This window comes from Marasmius oreades, chromosome 7 (assembly GCF_018924745.1).
Source record: "Marasmius oreades isolate 03SP1 chromosome 7, whole genome shotgun sequence".
NCBI lineage: Eukaryota > Fungi > Basidiomycota > Agaricomycetes > Agaricales > Marasmiaceae > Marasmius > Marasmius oreades.
In genome coordinates this window covers 3,147,246-3,162,635 of record NC_057329.1, presented here as the reverse complement: position 1 = coordinate 3,162,635, position 15,390 = coordinate 3,147,246, and the positions used below count along the sequence as shown (strand labels likewise).

General features: G+C 45.0%; 2 protein-coding genes across 2 annotated transcripts; one reads left to right on the top strand and one right to left on the bottom strand.

The window, feature by feature from the left end:
• Positions 1-276: 276 nt before the first annotated feature.
• Positions 277-2,546, bottom strand: E1B28_011747 (uncharacterized protein; the record flags this gene model as incomplete). The annotated part of the gene is made up of 7 exons (XM_043156798.1): positions 277-489; positions 542-640; positions 694-1,197; positions 1,252-1,595; positions 1,652-2,041; positions 2,105-2,476; positions 2,531-2,546. 7 exons carry the CDS (start codon positions 2,544-2,546, stop codon positions 277-279), a joined length of 1,938 nt encoding a protein of 645 aa, XP_043006609.1.
• An 11,463-nt stretch (positions 2,547-14,009) lies between these two features.
• Positions 14,010-15,264, top strand: E1B28_011746 (uncharacterized protein). The gene is made up of 7 exons (XM_043156797.1): positions 14,010-14,137; positions 14,182-14,559; positions 14,613-14,681; positions 14,739-14,774; positions 14,837-14,899; positions 14,969-15,049; positions 15,107-15,264. The coding sequence occupies exons 1-7, from the start codon at positions 14,035-14,037 to the stop codon at positions 15,193-15,195; spliced, it is 819 nt and encodes a 272-aa protein (XP_043006608.1). The 5' UTR covers positions 14,010-14,034; the 3' UTR covers positions 15,196-15,264.
• Positions 15,265-15,390: the final 126 nt, after the last annotated feature.

The following is a 15,390-nucleotide window of genomic DNA, read 5'->3' as shown; positions in this document are numbered from 1 at the left end:
CCTTGGCACAACACTGGAAGTCAATTTACGAAGCGGAGGGAGCCGTTACAGAGCTCGAAGAGATTAAGTTGATGAAGGTGGAAATTAGCGCAGTCATATCCTACGTAGAAGAGCTTGAATTCCATGCAGCGATGGGAGACAAGACGCTTCAAGAGGCTTATGAAAAACGAGAGTTCTGGTTTCAGCGCTGATGGATTACTTTGATATCGTAGGCAGTCAACGAATTTTCTTAATAATCTTCAATGATATTTGAAAACATTATATTCAAAGTCATAACTACAACAAAATAAAATCATCTTCACCTCCATCCGAAGACGCCGAAACAGGTTTGTACAGAGGGAGATACCTTATCAATCTCACAAGCAATGACCGAAACTCCATGATCTCCTTCTCTGTCGTAGTGGGTATGATTTTTCCACGTAATATTGCCGTCATGACAAATAAGATCCATACACCGCAGTCGTAATCGTTGGACTGGAGCCGTTGCAGCTTTTCAAACCTTCAGACAACGTTTTCAAGCAGAAAGGTGGAAGTAGCATACCATTAGAGGCCATGCAATCCAGCCTGGAGTTGGAGGCGTTAGCTTCACGCCGTGGTCATTGGCAGTCGCAATCAGGCGATGTACAACGATATGGATTTTCTGACAAAACAACGAAGTTAGTGTAGCGGTGAGGGGAAAATCTCACAACTTACCGGTAGCCAATCGTCCCAAATTCCCATAGAACCCAAACTGTCAAACAAATGAACACGGCCTGACTTCAGGTATATTATGGCAAGCATCCAATGCTTGATATCCGTATCGTGTATTGGTAAAATCCACGTCAATGCGGTCCAGAACTTGGTGGATTTTGTGAGACGCCAGATGCCCGCATTGTTGCCCTCGGAGAAAACCTTTGGAACTAGGTACGTCGAGAGGATAGCGACGTCTTGGGCAGTTCGGGGTGATGATATTGAGGTGCCACTTGCTGAAAGGTCTCTAGCCAAAAGGTCCTGGAGGATAGCAGCAAGGCCGTTCACGCAATCTGAGGAGAGACGGCAGGTGCTATCATCCATCCTATCAAGCTCGCTGACCGTAAAAACATGCCGAACACCCAAGGTAGTATGGATGACGCGAGGGGCTGACATTCTGCCAGCTACCGGCCAATGTGGAAAGGTTTTGAGAAGAGGAAGGAGCTCGGTATCAACAGGAGGGTCAGACTGCTCAAGTATCAACACCTGTATGAAGCGGAGCAAAAGCAAAACAGAACGCACCGGCACTGCCCATACAAGTTGAATGGAGCCATCTACTTGATCATCCTTTTGCTTTCCCTCTTCCCTTTCTACTTCCCCTTCTTCTTCGTCGCCGTCGGCTTCATCCAATATCTCAGTCAGATAATGGTCTGTAGTGGCCACGTCTAGCTCCTCTCCCACGTCAAATTCATCCGGTTCGCATTCATGTCCATCCAATGTACTGTAGGTTGATCTCGGAGACACAGATGCTAGAGTCAACGCCTCTGCCTGTAGTTGAGAAAGCGACAGAAGGGGGTTTGCCCACCAAAGGGCAAGCTGCAAGTGCCCCTGAAGAAGCAGACTAAACAACGTCTTATATCTCTGATCTGACAGTGTAGATATCAGGTTTGAAATGGTTCATATCCAGGCTAAGATTACTTACATTTTGCTGAACAAAACGCCGCCTTGATAGCAAAGAGCTCACAGTGATACCACCTGCTCATATTGCGGGCTTCATCCTCAAGTCGTGATCTCTCCTCACGACAGCGGTCGAGCATCAGCATGGCCCGTATCCCAGATCGAACAGATTCGTCAACAAGCCATCGTGGGGCAACTTCGCAATCTGAACGAGCAATCCAGACATCCTCCCATAGATGGGAAGTTTCTGGATCACGCAGGGCTGCAAGCGTGGTCGGGAGCAGTCTCGGAATTGGGACTGAATATGTTGACTTATGCATTGCTTTCAACTTCTCGATGTATTGATTGTATTTCTTGATAGAATTTTGAAGTGCAGGAGCCCGTTTGGATATCGACTTACAGGTGAGTTGGTGTGCTTTTGTTCCTGAGCTGAAAATCCAGTGACCGTATGTGAATCAATAGATAACCATCAACTCACCGAGAGCAAAGTCGCCGCCGCCAACAGCGTGGTCCAACTTGTCCCACTCAAAGAAACTGCCAATCCCGCGCTTCCGGATATTAATCTTGAGGTCCCGTGTGAGTAATAACAGCTGGAGGTAATCAAACGGAACAGTCTTGAGCTCCGGAAATCCTTCTGAGATGTTGAGGGAGAGGTATAGGTCCTCTGCCATTGCTTTGAGTGTGGTGTGAGCGTTCTCGAGCTGAGGAAGAGTGGCCGTGACGTTGGTGGATGGAGAGGGTGAGTGGACGATGGCATGCTTGGTGGCGGCGATTGTCTCCTCAAGCGTATCTATTTCAGACTGCAGCTGAAGGATCTTCGCAAGCTCCTTTCGTAGCCGAGTGGGTGCATCTTAGTGAGTCAAGTCAGTAAATAAAAGTAAAGGGAATAGACTGTAGTACATACGCGAGCGAACTGACATTTGCGCTTCCTTCTGTTGTTCCCAATACACCTGGAGCTCCGCTAACGAAATACGGACCTTTGCTAGAGTTTTCTCAGCCTTGGCCTCCTTAACATCAACACTACGCCCCAAGTTCGAGTTGTCGCTCTTCTGCGAGATGCTGCAAGGCCCGATCGAGCATCCACTTCTGACGAGCAGCCTACAGTGGATCAGTGATAGCAGGGAGTAACAAATCGATAAACCTACTGATGATTGTCTCTCGGGACCTATCAGCTTTCTAAGAGCGGCCCAAAGCCTCTCAGTTCCCTCCCCATCAGTTAAGCCCAAGCCAAGCTTCAGACAAGGGTTGTATCTGAGTTGACATGCCCATTGGTGACCATAGGAATGCAGGATGCTTGTCGCTAGTTGTAGCCTGGAACTATACTTCTGAGGGAGTAAGTCGTACTGGTACACAATCAGTAAAAAATGATAATAATCAAATAACCGATAACGTACCGTATTCAAGCTTCGGTCAAGAACGCAACCGATGTCGTACAAGGCTAGGACGGTCGCTGAGTTGGGAAGTAAGGTAAATAGGGTTTCCAAGAGAGCAATAGAGTACTTCTGTTGCTCTCCAGGGGTGTCTATAGATGCTACAAGAAGAGGTACGTCGTGTTGACATACGAGACCCATCAAACCTCGTTCACGGAAGATCTCAGATGATGTGTGCTTCGAATCTCCTTTGGCCGCATAGTACGAGTCCTGACACTGGTCTACTGACTCGTCAGGAACCTTTGGAGTGCGAGCTTTTGGGGGCTTTTGACGAGCTGCCGCAACACGATCCCCAATTTCATCCACCACAAATTTGGAGAGAAAGTGCTCCGACTCGTAGAACGGAACACCCTCGCCAGCAGATACTAGCTGGCAATGGTGTAGGTTCCCGTCTAGAGCCACGTGTACATCTCCCCCACTATAGTAGTGTGAGTGATGCAAATAACCATAAAGGATGGAGGAGGACTCACATGTCAAATGAGAGTCTAAACCTATCTCCACCAAAACATGCTGGACATAGCCGCTGTAAGACGGAAGCACACTCGCCCTCTGACCAAGGCGGGTTTTCTTGAGGTGAATGGGGTGAGGCGGCTCTCGCAGATGGTAGCAAAGCTGGAGTAAAGGCCCTCTCTGGTGAGGGGGTTTGACAAGACACCGGAGATGGTGGCCGTTCTGTTGACAGGAAGGTGGGGGAGGGTGGACAACCCAGGTCTGACGACGGTACCTGAGAGGGTGGTGGAGCAGAGTAGCTTCCCAGGGTAAGGTGTGTAGGCTGCAGGTGGGCGTTGATGGGAGCGATGTCCAGTTTGAACTCCTCAACAATATGGTCCATCTTCCGAACCAACATGTCCTGTAAGCAGTCAAACCATTGGACGGCGGGGCCAAGGGGCCAACGAATGGGATCATGTTGCATGGTGCCCTGCAGCAGATCAGATCAGCTGGTACTGACGAAGTCAGAAAGAAACGTACATACTGTTTGGTCACACAAGGTAAAACCTCGACATCTGTACATCATAGCAAGAGAACTGGAGAATGATGTGATGGCATCGCATGAGTACCGCCATAGGATTTGGTAGAAGTCCAGAAGGTCAATTGAAAACGCGGTTCGTGGTTGTGAAGGTGAGGCGGGAAAAAGTCCATGTTGAACGAGAACTTGAGGCAAGGTCCAACATTCACAGTATGGAACGGTAAGGTCTTGATGACCTGTTGCCGTGGCAAGTGAGAAACCCACCGGTAGATCAATAAAATAGTATACGTACTGATGAAAGAATAGCAGTGTATTGTTGACTGCCTAAGGATACAGGTTCCTGTTAAGCAACTTGAGGAAATTTGCAATGGAAGTGGGTCCAATTTCCCGACAGTCTTGTCATGGTAGAGAACAAGGGAATCCAGTAGTGTCAGAAGAAGCTCTTTCCAGCGCGTGGTTAGTCGAAAGGCCACCCTGGGGCGTGGTTCGCGTGTTTTGCTGGCATTGGTTTTGGTTGCAGGGTTCTTGGGAATCGTGTCGTCAAGTACTGTAATACTAGAACAAGGGACAGACGCGTCGTTGTCCTCGAAATCCGTGAAATCCATCCCATAGTCCACCCCGACGTTCTCGTTTGTCCCAGCCATTCCAACTACCTCCACCTCTATGTCTTCCTGTTCATCCTCTTCAACATTCTCATTCTCCCTCGATTCTGAAGAGCTAAGTATTGCTGATTTGGCTGCTCTGCGTGCAGCAGATGCAGCTAAGAGTGAGGCTATTCGAGCCTGAGCTGCCTGAACTCTCAGTGCGTTACCAGGTATATCTATCCACTTGTTTCCCCTTGCTTTTGGACGCCTCTTGCCCAGGCTACGCGTTATCTTGCCATGAACCATGTTGAGCGAGACAAATCACGATGGTAGAAAGTAGAGCTGCTGAAAATTCGAAAATTCTGGTACGTAACGTGAGCACTACATGACGTTGGCTAGTAAAGGACGGTAGAAGGATAGGAAGGAGGTGCAGTACGTAGAAGGAAGTAGGGCGGTAATCGGGTAACTTGGAAGGCGTAGAAGACCTCTAAGGCCCCTTTCTCACGGCTTTTCGGGGGCCTGACAGGCCTTTACGTTACCTGTCAAGGTGCTGCCTGAGGTGGGTGATTTCCATGCTGGATTGCTTCCGACTATGTTGAAATCACGTCTCTTGGACCCATCATGCTCATTGAAGAAAATATCTTTAAATCTTTGTCGAATCGCGGGGGATGATGATATTAGTGCAGACATAGAGTTCTTGAAGAATCTGAAGATTGATGGAGTTGACTTTCAGTATTCTTTGTGAACTTTCTGCTCCTAATGTGTTTGTAACACGAAATCTTTGTTGCCAAATCTAGAAGAAATGCAGACACTACTGGTCCTGCCTCATCAGCAAAAATCTGGCCATGCTACCACGCCGTTGTATACCTCGGGATCCGTTGTCTGGACCACAATCTGAGGTACTGGGTGGCAGCTCGATTTAACAGAACTCCAGGGTTTGTAAGGGTCTTTCAACATTTTCACAACACTGTCATGATACTGTCACCCATAGAACAATTCGTTACCACACCCGAGGGTGTTTTCAACGAGTTATGGCCAGTTGCAGCGGGTTATGAGGCGTAGTGAGGCGCAGTAGGTGTTACAGCCTATTCAGAGGGTTGTGACAGCCACTGACGGGTTCCAGGAGTTGTAGCGGGTTGTGGAGCATAACATAGACGTTACAATGGCTGCAACCCATCAAAACCAGCAATAGTAATTTAGATGAATAGTAGCTATCGGAAAGGAGTTACCACTCGAGGTCACCTGATCCTCAAAAAAAAATTCAATTTTACAGCACTCGCCACTCGCAAGAAGAATAAAGCTTATAGATTGCATTCATTTAAGTACATAAAAGTACATATTATGTAGAACCGTCAGATGTCTGGCTACCACCACAAACAGTAAATAGATCTGAAAAAATATCAGCAATAATGCAGTAGTTGGAAAGTTGGGCCATGACTTACAGAGCATCCCAGCACTATCCGACCCAGATTGAGAGACCTGACGGGATAATGAGCAACAGGCAGCGAGATTGAAGCAAAAAGAAAAGATACATACCTGAGAGCCACGAGGAGCAAGAAGCGATGACAAGCCACAATATTGACCATGGCATGGGGGAGTTCAGGGAATGCTTGAGGTGTAAAGCGCTGACAATGACGATGAGGACTCCCATCTCTCTCTAAAAACAGCGCATATACTATCAAAAAATACTCGGAAACTAAAAAAGGGGAAAATAGAACGCACGCCGTAGTGATAACATTCGCCGCCTTCCCCTTCCAGCCCTTCAACTTGAAATTGACCTTGCTCTGTAAACTGTCACATGCTTGAGAGTGATGACTAGCCGCGTATTGGATGGAGGTGACAAGGAGAGATACGAGTGTGATAACGTTCACTACCCGTAACACAGTGTGATAATGGTCACTACTCAGGGTAACGGCATCGCAGCGTGGCCAGATTTTTGCTGATGCCTTCTATCAATAAAAATGATTTTACGTCCAGGCCACCGTAATGTGGGATACTGGAGGAAGACGTAGGAGAGACATGTAGCACGACATGCGCGAGCTACTACTACCCAATTCATATCGGACGATAAATAGGCCGCCCACACACTACGGCCTCCGCTGGACGCCGTCTGGGAGGAGGTTTTCATGCCTATCAGTCTAGTCTGGTAATGTTGACAGACTCCTCGTTCGATCCTGATCTGAACCCTTGGGTGCGCATATCATAGTGGACCCACTACACATGAAACACAACAGTCCAGGAATTTGACGCGATGGCAACAAGGCGATCCAGCTGGACACTGAATTTCGACAATCCGCAGCCCTCGTAACTTACAGAGTCGGACACATTTGGACCTTGAAAAGGTACAGATTTTTTGTTTAGGGGTACAACATCAATCTAATATACGATATGGTGAGCTTGAACTATGTGATTAAAATAACATGAAACTTCAATAATTTAACATGCAGGATTCTCAAGGGGAACTATAGAAAATGGGATGGGATTGCATGTATCATCAGAATACGTCATCGGGTCTAGCACCTGGATGTCAAAGACTGGAGGAAGATGCGGTAGATGGGGACTTTAGATCGATATATCAATCTATATCGGATAGCGACGACGGAACTCTCCCTCGAACTGAATCCTCGGTCTCTTGAACCCGCTTGAACAGGGCAAATAGTGAGCGACCTGCTTGACGATTAAAAGTAACACACTCAGAAATTCGAACGCGACGTCGACAAGGATTGGGTGAAAATCCCTGTCGGACTCGAGGCATTTAGAGAGTCGGACGCGTTTGGGGTTTCTGAAAAATTAGTTAGTTAACTACAGAGATGAGGAGCCGTGGAGATGCGGAGCTTAATTACCCTGGGTATCATCGTACAGTTCCTTGGAGTCCGGAAGCGTTGCGCCTACTACGACCGCAAGCCAGGAGAGTTAATTTGATAGTCGGATCGCGACTTGAAGAAAGTGACTCACGTTCCCTGGTGTCTGTGTGAACAGCGTCGGCCGTTAAGATGAATCTTCTGATTCGCAGAGGTGTTCAGTTTTTTCTGCTCCTAATCTCTGGTCAGCATCTGCGGTCAAACAGTCCCAAAGCCTTGAAAATATCCTGCCTTCTTCGATTTCTTTAAAATGGTTCTTTGTGGCAAGCATCACCTCGAAGATGGGAACTCCAAGATATCTTGCAAAGTCGGTAGTTTCGGGGTCAAATCTCCTCGCAATCTGGTAATCACGGATGTATCTGTAAGCCTTTGTAGGCCAGAAGTGTTGGCTGTGATACACTTGGAGGTAGAGAACGAAGGGAAGGCCAAGGTATTTGCACATGTCTAGCGAGAGCGGCATTTGGCCAGTTGGATCCAAGGACCAGAAATGGAAACGTATGGGGGAATAATCATTGAGCAGAAGAGGAAAACTGAACGGCCGGAGAAACAAGTAAAGGGGTTCACATGACTGGCGTCTTTGTTGTTTGCACTTGGATTTCTGGATCGTTCCGTTTAGCGTTAAATGAGGTGAGTTGAATACTTTGGTTCTGATGATGTTAGCCTGGAACATCTAAGAGTTCAATGGATACTGACTGTAGTTGGAAAGGTTCTCATCCGACGAAATGTTGTGAGCGTAAAAAACACTCGACGCTTGTGAAAGCCAAGAGGGATGCCCATCATCAGAGACTACTTCTACATAGCGCCGATTACCTCTGAGGCGGAATCTACGAAACAGATCAGTTATTGGATGCTGATTTCATTTGGGAGAATCACCTCATTGCTCCGTCTGGCATCGTTTTCCCTTTGTCAAGGCAGCCCTCAAGACTCCACCACCACACATCTGCAGTGTTAACAGCAATCGTTATATGAGTCAAGCTCGAGACGACTTGAGGGGAATTGGTTGTAGCATCTTTGGGCCTTTTAGAGTCGCCACTGCTGTAACTAAGTGCGTTAAGGAACCGCCGATCGTGTTCCACGGTAGCGAGATATCGAATGACCACTTCTTCTTCAAGAAACCCCACGTCCGAGGGAATTGACATAGGGCGGTAATGACGATACAATCCACCGCACTGAGGCCCAACTGGTCCATGACGAAACTTTCCTTTGATGGGATCGATCCACAATTCACTTTCCGCACACCCTAGACTGCTCTACATCATGGGTTGGTTAGTGTCCAGTTACAAAAGAAAGAAAGCTACATTGGCCACTCACTTTCAGTAAACCGATGTAGTACCAGCCCACCGTTCCTAAACGACCTTCAATTTGTGCAAGCGGTACGAGTTCTGAAGCTACAGTGTCAGCAGGGAGTGATAATCCTGATTATTTCGGGTACATACCTCCATAGAATATTAATGACGGAACCGACGACTTGTTATAACCAAAAAGCGGAATGTCCCTACTAAACATTTCAGCTTCTCGGGCACGATCAAAAGGATACAGAGGGTCACGCCCCCGCCCGCACCAATTCTTGGAACATCGCAGGAAGTCTCGTCGCCATTCCTGCCGAAGTGGTCGTGAATGCTTGGTTACAGAACAAACCCCCGTTCTTACTTTCATCGCATTCCGCCCACGATACGTCTTGACAGTGAACTTCTTCTGTCCAAAGGATCCTGTGATATTGATCTCTGCATAATATACGGTCGCCTCAGTTTCTTCCTCCCCATTCGAGCACAACCGCCAAGAATAGCAGACATCATTGTCCTTGTATATGTCTCCACGTTTGATTTCGGTGAACTGAAAGATGGCTTCAGATTCCAACTAGCCATACAGAAATACATGAATACGCGCCTCGGAGAGTTCTAGCAGGTCCTTGCTAGATTTTCTCTTCTTCTCTCGACTGTGAATAACAGTCTGATGGATCGTAGTGTAGTTTTTCTGATCCCTTCCAACGTTCGAAAAGTTTCCTCTGCCGATCTTGACTTCGCGTGCATCAGAGAAAACCTACTTTACTAATTAGTACTAATTAGTAATAATTAGTAATAATCCGTACTAATCCAAAACTAATTTCCATTAATTGATACTAATCACTAATTGACACTAATTGATATTAATTGGTACTAATTGGGCAAAAAGTTATATGAGTTTTTCCATAAGTAATCACCCCAAATGGTAGAGAAAATCATACTTTATATACTAGTAGTAATTAGTAGTAATTAGTAATAATTAGTAATAATTGGTACTAATCCAAAACTAATTTCCATTAATTGATACTAATCACTAATTGACACTAATTGGCACTAATTGGGCAAAAACTTATATGAGTTTTTCCATAAGTAATCACCCAAAATGGTAGAGAAAATCATACTTTATATACTAATCACTAATTGGGGCAATTGGGGCAAAAGGTTTGCATAGGTTATTACACAGAATTACAGGGGTAAATTAGATTTATATTAGAAGACAGTGTAGTAAGTGTTTCTATCACTGAAGACATTTACAAAGAAAGCAGAACACTGGTCTAAAACAGTACTTGAAGTCCATTCTGATGGTACTACTAGGCCAAACTTGAGATGAAATTACTTATCCTCAGGTCTGCTCTCTGTAGAGTCGGTCACAGACCACAATATTGTCCAATTGCTTACATATTTTGGGAATCTACTCCCCCTATATATTACTAACTACTGGTATAGTATCATTGGTGTGGAAATAATATCTGTATGCAGTGTATTATTTTTCGCTTTTTTAGCATTTTTTGCCTAGGGGGGGGTCAGCTGTCACTTTCAAGGTCCAAAAATTGGTAGGCAGGCCTTTACATATATCCAGAACATTCCCCCAAACTCCCTGTGATTCAATATTTGATTTGCCTTCTTTATTGAATATCTATTATTTCCAATATTTGGGCATAAAATATTTTCATTTATATTGTCACAGGGAAACATCCTATCATCAATCTGATTGTGAATTTGGATTCTGCACACAAAAACACATACTACCACCCATCTCACCCATTTCTATCATCTACCTTACTCAGACAGTGCTGGATTGGTCAGAAATTGAATCACACCAGGGTATCAATTCTGGGAGGGGTGGGAGAGCTCAGCTAACCTCATAGTCAAATTCAGAGGGTCAGGAAACCCTAGAAACCAGCCCAGGATTACACAAAATGGATCAGTTTTCATTGAAATAAATGGATATTATTTCCGATATTTTGGAATAAATTTTATTTATTTATAGTGCAGTAGGGAGACATCCTATCATCAAGCTGATTGGAAATTCGAGTTCAGCACCCAAAAATACATAGTTCTACCCACCTCCAATATTTTTATCATCAACCATGGTTATACAGTGCTGAAATGGTTAAAATTCTGGCCAAACAATGATATCAATTCAGGGAGTGGTGGGAAAATTTAACTAAGGCCAGAATCGGATTCAGAGGGTCAAAGAACCCTAGAAAACATCCCAGATGAACCTGGATTGAATCAGTTCTCATTAAAATACATGATATACACTGTTTTTCAACACAGTACAAGCACTATCTCTTCAAGGAGTGATGGGAACAATTAGATAAGCTCAAAATCGAATTCAGGGGGTAGAAAAACCCTCAAAACCACCCCAGAATCATCTAAATTGACCAGGAACTGATGAAATACAAGTTACCGCTTATATGGGGTACCCGCCGGTGTAACACAATCATAACTGCTAGCACCAGGTTCAATTCCGGTCTAAGAAAAATTATAAGTATAAGCACCGTTACTACTATAACCTTATTGTAACTCTTTAATATGTTATATATATAAGTATATCTATTATATTTGTATGCATAGTGGACTTGGAAAAATTTCGGACTTGAAACAATTTCGGACAAGTCTAATACTAATAAATGTAAGTAAGTAAGTAAAATTAGTTAGGTTCTACTTCAAAATATCATAGTAGAGTATACTATAGTATAGTAATAAAATAGTACACTATATACAATACAATATGGTGAAATGTCTTTTTCTATTTACCTACTAATGCCTACTAATTAGTACTAATAGAAGTATGTAAAATACAATATGGTGAAATGTCTTTTTTTATTTACCTACTAATGCCCACTAATTCGTACTTTAGTACGAATTAATTTGATAACCTAGCGAATTCATACTAATTAGTACTAATTCATACTAATTGAATTAGTGCCAATTAGTATCGATTATTATTAATTAGTACTAATTCATACTAATTCATACTAATTAATAAATCTGGATTTTCCAGATGTGCACCCGTAAAAAGCTCCATGGTCGCACGATTTGGGTCTGTCATTGAGAAAAGACGAAATGGATGTGAGGATGTGTGTGGTGGACAAGAAAGAACAGATTATGATGGAGGTGCTCGTATGACGCCTGTCTGCATCATCCATGTACGCCTTATATCAGGCGCAGCACGTTGTCCTAGAACCCAATGGCTTCTAGAATGACATTGTCCATCACAGCACTGCCAGGTTGAGGTGATATCGCGGCACAGGATTGAATCGTGATTCATTCAAGCTCTGTTATTCGGAAGTATATACAGAGCAGCCCAGGAAATGATGCCCAGATCGAACGAGAGGAAGAAAACTGGATGAATCGGGAAGAATAATGAACGTTGAATCTGAATGTGTTGACCAGCGTGGACAGCTCGACTCGGAGTTCCGAGTCACGGGATGGCACAAAGCTTTCGGTTCTCCGACTTTCCCTTCGCGAAAAACTGAAATCAATGATCATCGAATCTTTACGCGTACTTTATATGCGAGATTTAGAGTCAATCTTCAGGGAAGAAGGTGGGAAGGAGTGCTTGGCATCCCACATAAAAGCCGTGACACACTGCCACCTTAAGCTTGATCATAAGCTTGAACTCCGAACTGGCGCAGCAGAGACGGTAGCGACATCGACAACAAGCGTCAAAAAAAAAGCCGACCGTGTTGTACTCAAAACAACTTTGGTGTTTGTGAAGGGTCAGCAATATTCCCCTTTCGGCGAGGAACACGTGGAAATACATTTGGCCTAAGCATGTACATTGGAGTCAAATCCTAAATTTGCGAAAGAGACAACCCAGTGGGGTCCATATGTTCTTTTCAGCATTTACGCCCCTTGAACGTCTCTGCTGCGCAGCATGCAGTGCGCGCCAATATATGTACATATGATACTGCCTTTTGACATGTGTCCTGCCTTTCGTCTTCTAACACCATCATCCCATATCTTCTCCAAACTGCCACGCTACCCCATCCCTACGTTTATTCTTTGATCTCTTAATGACAGATTCGAATTCCTCTACGATGGAGGTCCTTACCGGGCATCTAATGTCAAAATCGGCAACGGCAACTTCTCGAACGTTGGAAGGGATCAGAACAACTACTACACGACCCAGACTACCATCGTTCAGACACGAGATGAGAAGAGGAAGATTGGCAGAGGTCGACCAGAACTCACCGAAGTACGCGCCTGTGTAACTCGATACCTGGCCAGTTGCTCATGGGATGTTCCCAGTTCACTGAAATCAAGCGGGGCGATATATACAAGACCAAGGACGGAGTCTGCTATTCCTGGAATCTGTGTTCGAATGGGAAAGACAACACGGAAATGGCGGTTTATACTGCAGAGGTCAACGTCAATGGATCGTTTGCACATCGTGAAGAAGTTCACGGTGAAGGCGTATCGCGGACGAAATGCGATGAAGGTAGGCATGGAGGGTTCTGTCCCTGACAATCTCGTCATGATTGGATTCAACAGGAATGGAGGCGCGATTTTTCGCAATGTTCAAAGGATTGGCTCAGGTATGTCATGAATCCTGTCAATTGTGCCACATGAACCTTTTTGGTAGAGATGTTCCACTTTTTGGTTATAACAAGTCGGCGGTTCCTTCGTTGATATTCAGTGGAGGTATGTATTCATTGCCGATTATGAACTCTCGTTGACGATGTACTTCCAGAGCTCGTTCCGGTTGTACATATCGAAGGTGGACTGGGATTGGTGGGGTTGCTTTACATCGACTTACTGAGTGTGAGTGGACAGTGTAGCCTTGATAGTTACTGTCAACCAACCAATGGTATAGGCCAGCTTGGGATGCTTAAGAAATGAGCTGTGGATGGACCCTACGCAGGGAAGATTCCATCGTGGACCAATTGGGCCTGAATGTTGTGAATGGCTGGAAGAGGGCGTCAAAGGCACCAAAGTCATAGTTCCTTCCGATGTGGAATTCCTAAAAGAAGACGTCATCATCCGATATTTCACTAACAAGCAAGACGATTGGGTGCTTCTTCATATGTTTATTTATAGTTATTCTGAGCTGCTTGATGATATCCCGACAGCCACCAGTCACACCCACGCCATTTCAGGCTTGACAAACTCAACAATTGCTTTCTTCAAGAATGTACGGTGGTGGACTTGGATGGATGCTCTTGACGAAAGGCAAGTGATGCCAAATGGAGCAACAAGGTAATCTTCCAAAAACAATCAACCTTTATTGACTAATCTATTCTTAGGTTCCGGCTTAGAGATGATCGACGCAAGATGGAAGTAGTATCTGTCGACGAATCAGTCCCTTGGCTCACACAAGCATTGTGTGTTTTTCACGCTCACAACATTTCATTGGATGAGGATCTTTCCAATTACAGTGAGTATCTATTGAAAATGCCGATTCTGCGCTAACGTCAGTAGAGCTCCTCTTCTCTTCTCTTGAGTTCACAGGCACACTTCAGAAATCCAAACGCAAACATCAAAGACGCCAACTACTATGTACACCGATTTATTTGATTTTCCTTCCTTCCCTTCACCCCGTCTATCATTGGTCGTTGGACCCAATTGGCCAAACACCGCTTTCGCAAGACACATGCAAGTACCTTGGCCTTCCCTTCAAGCTCTCCCTCAAAGTGACTGCCTCCCAAATATGCTGGCCAACCAAAATCTACAAGGCCATTCATGACTACCAAATCATGAGGGGATTTGACCCTAAGACCACGGATTTCGTACAATCTTTTAATTTCCCTATATTCGATATCGTTCCTACCGAGAACCGTTTCCAGGAGATCGTTGAAGGTAAGTTGGCTAGCTCTGTGACCCTCTCCATTGATAGGTTATGTTTTGAACAGAACCACAGGAAATTTCCGCTGAATCAGACGACGTACCGTTTTTGCCAATGGTCAAAAAGGACTCGGAATGTGAGCTACGAGCAAGTTTGTAATCTAATCACTGGGACTTATTTGCCAACACAGCAGTTCCCGGCTCAAACGCTCACGTTGATTACGTAGAAGGTGAATGAATGAATTCTTCCTTCCTTTGACGCTCATACTTACCTGCACCTCGTTTCGCCCAGATCAAAGTCCCGAAGAACTAGATGACTCTTTCTCGCTCGATTCATTGTTCTATGAGATCGAAGGTATATATTCCAAATTGAATACTTCCATATCTCCGTTCATGGTAAATTTTTCTTTGTACGTCCATCCAGGACCCGCAAACAAGTCTTGGCCTTCGGGTGATGTGGGTTCTGCACGACCCGGCTCAGCAAACTCGACGTATACCCAACAACGTAGGCCATCTCCTCCGTAAATGTCATCTTTCATGGTTTGATTTACATTTCGAGTAGACACGATGCGTTCGATACTGAACACACTTTTTGCCCCGTTAACATGGGAAGCTATTGAAGGTTCGGATATCTCCGCAGCAGTGATCTAAGTAGCTTCCAATGGGCTGTACTTACTAATGTAGTTTTCATACGGTTCGTTACAATAGCAGACCGGCATATTATGCTTGAACAGCGCGCAATGCAAAAGTGACACACACGTTTCCTTCTCTGTCTCTTCATGGTTCGGCATACGGTTTGTGGTTCTTCAGCGCTTCAGCGTCCGATGCCGCATGCACTTCGATTTC

Excerpts from the sequence above, each read along its gene's own strand:
- E1B28_011746 (XM_043156797.1), top strand. The coding sequence starts at position 14,035 with ATGGAAGTAGTATCTGTCGACGAATCAGTCCCTTGGCTCACACAAGCA. Across the intron at positions 14,138-14,181 it reads TGAGGATCTTTCCAATTACA|AGCTCCTCTTCTCTTCTCTT; the intron begins GTGAGTATCTAT and ends TAACGTCAGTAG. Across the intron at positions 14,775-14,836 it reads TCACGTTGATTACGTAGAAG|ATCAAAGTCCCGAAGAACTA; the intron begins GTGAATGAATGA and ends CGTTTCGCCCAG.